Source organism: Sinocyclocheilus anshuiensis, unplaced genomic scaffold, assembly GCF_001515605.1.
Source record: "Sinocyclocheilus anshuiensis isolate Anshui unplaced genomic scaffold, SAMN03320099.WGS_v1.1 scaffold532, whole genome shotgun sequence".
Taxonomy (NCBI): domain Eukaryota; kingdom Metazoa; phylum Chordata; class Actinopteri; order Cypriniformes; family Cyprinidae; genus Sinocyclocheilus; species Sinocyclocheilus anshuiensis.
Window position 1 is genome coordinate 616,163 of NW_015555819.1, and position 8,566 is coordinate 624,728.

General features: G+C 41.5%; 1 protein-coding gene across 1 annotated transcript; it reads left to right on the forward strand.

Moving 5' to 3' along the window:
- The first annotated feature begins 1,958 nt into the window (after nucleotides 1–1,958).
- On the forward strand, nucleotides 1,959–6,456 carry LOC107675240 (zinc finger protein 469-like). The gene has a single exon (XM_016469519.1). It carries the CDS (start codon nucleotides 1,999–2,001, stop codon nucleotides 6,454–6,456), a length of 4,458 nt encoding a protein of 1,485 aa, XP_016325005.1. The 5' UTR covers nucleotides 1,959–1,998.
- The last annotated feature ends 2,110 nt before the right edge of the window (nucleotides 6,457–8,566 follow it).

Sequence of the window (8,566 nt, forward strand, 5' to 3'; positions counted from 1 at the left end):
CAAAAATGAATAGGTATGTTAATCCTGAGCTATTAAGCCTCAGGTTTTCTGTAGCCTCTGTAGTTCTGTAAGAACAGTCCTAAAGCAGGCAAAACAGTCATAGCTATAGTATTTATTTGCAGCTGCCTCTAATATGGAAGTTTCGATCTTTTACTCTATTCAATATTCTTAAATGGGCTTATTATTTATGAAATGGCAGAGAGTGATATGCTTGGGCAAGAGCAAAATAACAGTGGCGATAGACTGATTTATCTATCTGGTCTATTATTTTCAGGCTTCTCTGCCAATAGGATACTAAGATCAGTGACTCTTGGGATTCAATGTGTCTAATTTTTTTTTTTTTTAACAAGAGTGTTTCAAGGGTTTGTTCTTAGGCCAGGTATGTTGAGCCACACCCTTATCAGTCATGCTGTCATACTTTACCAGTGAAATACTCACTGTACACTCAACGTTATGAATTGCCTGTCTGTCAAAATGCCCCATTTGCTTCAAAAAAAATCTAATGCGTAATTCATATGTTTTAAAACGAGTCATAGCAGAGCTCTCATACCTTACTATTTTATCAAAAGATGAGCCCAGCGCTGTAGCCCATGGCCTTGTCAAGGAAACAAGTTGATTGCACTGCATATACAAAGCATATTAAATTTGACAGGAAAAACAGTGATTGTGGAAGAAATCTGTGAGACGGCAAAGGTAATGTATTGGCATCTAAGATGGAAGTAAATAGATGTCGAGATGGATTACACAGTCTTTTGTCTTGCACAAGTTGCAGTACAACCCATTTCTGAATTATATACAGTAGTGAACTTATTTGTGGGAGGTATAATTGAGATGAAAGGTTAGGGTGATAAGTGAAAGTGAGGGAGGGAAAAGTAGCTTGACCGACATTTCCCACTTTCTTGCCATATGACGCAGATGCATTGTTAGTGCTCTTTAATTTTGCTCCTGTACCATGCCATTATGGATGCTGGGTCATGTGTGCCACAGGGAAGAAAAAATCACGTGATCTGGTTGTGGGTTTTGGTCCAGAATTTGTTGCCTCTAGGAGAAAAAATTATCCAATAAAAAGTAATCTGCAAAATAAAAAGTTGTATTTTGCACAATTTCCATAGGTCACATCTGTAAATTTTTTCCCCACTGCTTTTACACTTGTGGATGTGCAAGTGGGAGAATGAGAGGCAAGTATTAACCTGTGATTGTCTATCCCTCCATCTCCAAATGGCCTTAAAGCAAAAAGCACTAGTCTCTTTGGACATATAACTTTTTTTTCTAGGGTCAGCTGCTCAAAGCACTCACTTGAAAGGTGCTGTATACATAGATTTTCCAAGCAGAGAAATAACACTTTACTGCCAAACTTTCAGCTGCTTATAGTCAGGCCACAGCCAAAACACTCTTAGCCAAAGTAAACCTGAATATAAGCAATGTCTGAAGCACCCAAAGAAGGTCATACACAATTCCGTGTCTTTTCACCGAGATATTTTGTCATAGTATCTAGTGTGGTATATTTTCTGTACAGTTTGATGCTTTAATTTGCAATTCTTGTTGATTTATGTGAATGAGAAGTAGGCCTACTGTGTGCCAAAACTGCTGCAATTCTGCCCTCTTCAGGTGAGAAGTGGAATTGCTTGGTCTCAGTCTATTTTCCAGTGCTACAAAATAAACCTTTTACCACCTGAGTGATTTCTTTTGTGTAATTACAATTTATACATAATGATGGAGTAGTATAGCATATTTTGATATTTTTTATGTAAATGAATGCAATATTATCTAAAGTGAGAACTGACATTTTCTTATCCTCTCTCTTCTATTTTCAGAACATCAAGATGACAGATAACCATTCCATCATCAGGGAAATGAAGAGATAAGGAAGACAGAAAATAATCCTGTGCTTTGAGCTTCTGTTACCACAGGCCTATTGATTCTGACTGGAACACAATGTGTCCATGTCGCAGCCTGCGCAGATAAGGACCAGCGTGCTAAACTAGCCACACCGGCATCATGACTGAAGAGACTAAACAGCCCTTGGCTGCCAAAGAGCTGAATAATGAGTCCAAAAAACAGGATAAGGGGGCTGTGGAGCATAAAAGCTTAAAAAAGTCCCCTGAGCACTTTCACAATGTGTGTCTGGAGCCACACGCTGTGAACAATCTTGCTAAGTTTGCAGAAAAAGAGAGAGACAACACGCAGCAACGTGAGGCTGTGATTCGGCCACAGCAGGCTGGAAAGATTGATTTTAAGTCACTGCAGAATCATTCATTCAACAGCAACAGGACGTGGCCCAGCGGCAAGGACAGCCCTCAGTCACCTAGTGGAAAGAGTCGCAATAGAGACAAGAGTAAAAAGTCAGGAAAAGGAGAGCGTGGCAACCCGCAGCAGTTGTACAGACTGAGTATTACAAACCCACGCTCAAATCCCACAATTGGGATAGCCTATCCCCAGCAGAAAGTCTCACCTCCAAAGAAGATTGAGTCCAGCAGGGGTCCTGTCTCAGGCAGCTACTGCTTCCATGTGCCAAGTATTCCAGAGCGAGAGGCTGAACTGCATCAGGAAGAACTACAGTTCAGATGCTTCCAGGACAGCTCGCCTAACCTTACTTCCCAAAGCTATACCTCACAGGCTGTTGCCGCCCCCTCTGGAGGACCAGCTCACCAGAATCCACCACAACCGCAACAGAATCCCAGCCCAATCGAGAGCAACAGCACACAACCTGCCAATGAAACTTTATTCCCTGACTTTCAACTGAGCGAAACGGACACATGGCAGTCTCCAGACAGGACTTTCAGAAGCACTAGTTTTGGACTTACTTCACAAAAGCCAAACAACCTTGTGGACTTGAACAAGACCAATGGTAGTTTTATGCCTATGCCATTTCAGTACGGATACCCATTGCTAGAGGAGTCAGCCTCCGATTCCTTTCCCTGTGATCGAAATACACAGTCTCAAGATTACATTGACATTTCTCTTGCCCCTAACCAGGTTTCTCATAATTCATTTTCCTTTCCATCCTCTGCAGAGGGACATGAGGCCATGCAAAATAATGCACAGTTTGGTAATGACCAGGTAGAGGACAGGCAGTCATACCAGTTACACCCTAAAGCACCCCAGTACATGCAGACACAACATGGTGTGCAGTCATCTGTTCCCAGCAATGATGAGAGCTCAGTATCGAGCACTCGCCAATCAGAGCAGAGTAAAAGTGTTTCAGATCAATCTGATTCTTTTAGTCCAGTAGACAACAGGGAAACAGGCTTTGCGGTAGTGGGCAAGAGAGGCTGCCATCTTAAAAATGGCACCACCAGCCAGAAAGTTCTTATTCAAGGCAGTGTTCATCATATTAGGAATATAGCGCAAGGTTCCAGTTCCCAAATACATGTCATTAGCCCTCCACATAATGGTATTCACATCAGCCCAGGGCCTCTTGACAAAAGTGTAAGTAAACACCATGTCAGGGTATCACACCCATGGGATGGACCAAACAAAGCCTTCCCACCACCACTCATAGACCAGACCTCTACGCCTTATCCCTTTCAGTACCAACCAGCACCAGAACAGAGACAAAGCGGCATTAATGGTCGTATGCCTTGGCAGCAGATACGCTTCACAACTGCCATGCCAAACCAAAACAGGATTGATCTCTCCAGGCAACTGAGCAATCAGCAGCTTACTTTTTTGATAGGCCCATCAGACTGGCAAGATGACAGTAAGCCACACAAAAACAGCAACCAGAAAGATTCTAATAACTTTCTCAACAAAAAGACAAATGAGGGCTTCTCAAACCAAAGGCAGGACAGTGTCAAGCAAGGCTGCAACACAATTCCACCATGTCATTTTACAAACAAGGTAGATACAAATCAAAACCAGGTGGGTGATGCCAAGAATAAGTCATTATACTTTGGTATTAACCCCTCAGTGCCAGTGACATTGTCAAGAAACTGTAGCTACCCTCCGTTACATGTAGTACCCTTAGGGCTGAAGATGGTGTCACCATATGACTCTCCTTCACATTCGCCTACTCAAAATCCAGCATCTAGCAGTACATGTTCATCACTCTCCCCAGCCTCCACAAACTCTGTCACCAGTAATTCTGATGACAGCCAAATTTCAAAGGTTCTGTCCCCTCAGTTTTATCAGCAGCAACAGGACAAGGCAGTGATATCATCTAGTAGCATGAACACCAACCAGCATCACTACCATTCGGAAGCATCCAGAGGCTTGCACTATAAACAAGAAAAAGCCAAAAAGAACATTGCAAGCTTCATGTCACATAACAGGCATTCAAAGTCCAACATGGACAACGGGAAAGGTTGTCTGGAGACCTACAGAACAGAAAACCATCCCCCACCTCCGTATTCTGCCCACCAACTCGCCACATCATTAGTCTCAGCAAACCTTGACCAACTGGATGTGCTTTTGACATGCAAGCAATGTGATCAGAATTTTAATGACCTTGTCTCTTTTCTTGACCATAAGCAATACTGTGGACAGCATACATTTGCACAAAATGACTTTAAAGATGTGCCAAAGGTGGAAGACATAAGGAAGTTTCAGACAGACCACGCAAAAGCCATGTCATCTGGATCCAGTTACACAATTTTGCGGAGTTCTTCAGATTTGCATCTGTCTCTGCTTGGACTAAACAAGAATGGGGAAATAGTCCCAGATAATGAAACCAAAGGAGATATAAAAGATGATCCAATGAAACTGATGCTACCATCTGCCCCCCTGCCGGATTTAGAAATGGAAGATCCCAAATTGGATAGCCTTATCACAGAGGCTTTGAACGGACTAGGCTATCAGTCAGACAATGCAGAGATTGATAGCAGCTTTATTGATGCATTTGTTGATGATGATCTCACCACTACTAAATGTACATCAACAAGACAGACTTTGACTACCAAAGACTCCACAACATTTGAAGGTAGAACAAACAGTGAATCAACATCCAGCGAGAGATCTCAAGCTCACAGCAAATATCCTTTTGACTCAGACTTAGACAGCCTTAGTTCAGACAGCAAACTCACAGACAGCCCTTTCAAAGAAAGCCAACATGAGTTGATACAGAAAGAAGGCCTCAAAGCAGAAACCTCTCCGACAGAGTCCCAGTCACAGGAGTCAAACTGCACACAGATCGAGTGGGAAACAAAAAAGTCAGAGCAAAGAGAAGAGGAAAATGATTATAGTTCTAAGTTTCTTCTATCAAGCAAGTTTTCTGCAAGATGTGGACTTAAAAGCTTGCAGAGTAGCACAGAATTAGTGAAAACAACATCCACCTGTGCCAGTAAAAGTCCAACAGCTCAGAAACCAATACCAACAGAAGGAAAAAGGAGGAGGACAGGTGGCGGAAGCTGGAGTAAAGAGCTTATTCACAAAATTGTTCAACAAAAGAACAAATTGCATAAACTCCATGTGAAGGGCACCAAAAACATGCAGTTTTCACTTGTGATGGAGAGAGTTACTCCTGCAGTGCAGAACCCTACTTTCAGGGAGTATGATTACGTTTCTGACTCAGACGATGACTGTGAGCCTGTGAAGATAGCCAGTCAAGGACGTCTCAGCCAGAGCATTCGTTGCAAGTACACATACACTAAGGAGTGCAAGGGGAGGATTCGTGCTGACAAGAGCCGGGAAAGTTCATGGAAACAAAACAAAAATGAGTGCTTTGATCCCAAGAAAGCTTTGGATGTCTCTCCATCCTTGATGAAAGTCAACCCTGGTCACCAAAGGCGCAGAAGACGGAGCAGTAGGTCTTCCACAAGTAGTGAACTCAGCACATCAATAAGTATTTGCAGCGATAGCATTGGCAGCCCGAAAAGTACTGATCATACAGATTCTGACTCTGAGAAACGAATAGAAGTACAAAGGAAAGATCAAGACTCTCTTGAACAGAATGCGTACGAACAATCGCCAGCAAGGATACGGAAAGAGTCTAGCACATCACTGGCATTGACCTTTACGAAAAATACAAAAAGGTACAGCACTGATAAGATACTACTCACTGAGCAGAAGGATCGGTTCACTACTTCAAAATGTTCAAGCATTATCTGTAAGACTGAAGAGACTGCATCAGATCATACAATGACTAAAAGTACTGTCAGCCTTGCCAGATTTAAAACCACCAGAGTGGAAATAGAGGAAAAAGGGGACCACTTCGGGTTTGAGGCAGGAATGCTTGCAACCACAGAAGAGCCATTCAAAAAAGATTGCCCAAAAAATATCACATCACCAAGAGGGTCTGGTATAACACCAAATCCAATGGAAACCACCAACAATAGAGATTCTAGCCATGTTTTTAAACTCAAAAAAGATGCTGTCACATCAAAGGGTAAATCCCACAAGAAAAGAACAAGTAGTTCTGAATTTTCAGCACCCTTTTTTGAGAAAGCCAGCAATGACAGCATATCAAGTGAACTCCAAAATATTCCACTTCTCAGCATCCCCTACCATACCAAAAGTTGAAAATGCCCTGTGTGTAGAAAAAATACAGAAATGTGATGAAGATTCAGCTCTAATTGCAAAGCCAGAATTAATTTCTGAAGACAATGGGCATGCAACAGGTGAAACAACAGACTGTTCGTCTGATACAGATATCCAACAACCCAGTTCAAACATCACGCCTCCTCATTGTGAAGACCAGTTGTCAACCCATTCACAATTAATTCATACACAACAGGTGGTTTCTCCTAAACATCTTCCTGTAGTTCAAGTTGAACATGAATGTATAGACAGTGTGGAGAGAGCCATGCCTGATATGACATTGTTTTCTGTGCAATCAGAATGTGAAGAGAATCAAAAAAAGAACAGAGTTGAGAGTCCTCAACTTCTTATTTTGACTTCTTACAAGTCTATCCAAAGTCCTTCTGAGCTGAGAGATAATGGTCCACTACCAAGTACAGTTACCCCTTCACTAAGTAAAAGCAGACCAGCCCTGGAACACAATAACTCAGATCAAATAAATATTGGCAAGTCAGACACTTTTGATCCAGCAACAACAGCATTAGATAATTCATTTAATCCCCATCTGGATTTAGTAGAAATTACAGGAAGTAACATTTCTAGCCCTGGAACACTGTTGGCTGTGGACAAAATCTCAAAACAACCTTTTTCTGAGCATTCTGGGGGACTGGATAACTCTCAAGATGATTTGAAACTCAGCCCCCTGAATTACAGTGAAACATGTTTCAATGAATACAGCTTCACCTCTAAATGTTCAAACAAAGGAAATGACCAGCCTGATGTAAAATCAAACTCTACAGACAGTTACATTCTCAATGCCTGTGCTTTATCTCTTGATAAACCATTGTCATCCAGCCCAACATATAATGCAAATGAACAAGAGCCAAATATTCAGGGCCATCTGACTGGATTTGATATACCCGAAACCTCTATAAATAATAAACAAAATGATATCAAATATTCAAGTGTCTCAGCTTCCTGCAATAATTATGTTGAGGAAGGCAGTACGATTATCTCTGAACAAGTCTCAAAACTTGGCCAAACTGACATGGATGGTAGTCACCTTCCACCTGAAACTGTTGATTACATGGATCTGCACCTCAAATTTCACAAGAAAGCAGATTCTGAAAAACTGGACCACCAGATCATCACCGATGAGCATGATTCAATGCAGAGGTCAACAATGTCAGATGTTAAGGAGATACCTAAACCTCTGATACAATGTGCAAAAGTAGCATCCATGGGTCTCACATTCACATCTGTCCAAAATGAAGAACCAAGTTTAAAGTCAAATGAGACAAAAACATCACAGAAAAAGGGTGGTACACAGAATGCAGTACAAGGAAAATTTCAGTGTGAAATATGTGCAATGTTCTTTCGTACACAACCTGGACTTAAAAGACATAAAGCCATGAAGCATGTAGTAAAGACTGAAGGAATTTCTCCCATTGAAAATCTAAATATGAGCAGGCAAATGTTCATGCCAATTTTAATGCCATACCCAATGGAAAAAGCACTGAAAGGTAGCATGGATGTTTTAAGTCCAGCAGTTATTTTACATCCAAACAGAAGTGAAATCTCAGATGGACAAGAACAGCAAGCAGATCCACATTTGATCTTTCAAGGGATTGCAAGTGATTCTGATGTGTCAAAGATCCCAAGAAGTTGTGATATTGATCAGAGAACTTCTCTAAATGAAAAAGCAAATAACAGTAACACCACTGTGGAAATTAGCAGTGAAATGTTTGCTCCAAAACTGGTAAAGCAACACACCTTTTCAGATGAAAAACTCAGTACTCTTCAAACAGATATATTGCAGGCTATCTCTCCAGATTTTCTCTCAATGGTACAACAAAACTGTCCTAAGTCACCTGAAAAACAGGTCCCAAATAGCAGTCACAACTATCATGAAGTCAGTGTGAGGGAGGAACAGAAGAGCATGGTAGTAACCAACAGCAGTGAAGAGCAAATGGAAGAAACCACTTCTTCCATAGGGCATTCTGTATTGCATAAGGAAGGAGACACATATGACACTGACGAAGTTGTGACAAAGTATTGCGCTATTAAGCCAAATTATGTTCAGACAGAAGATATCCACTATCCACTTGGGGAT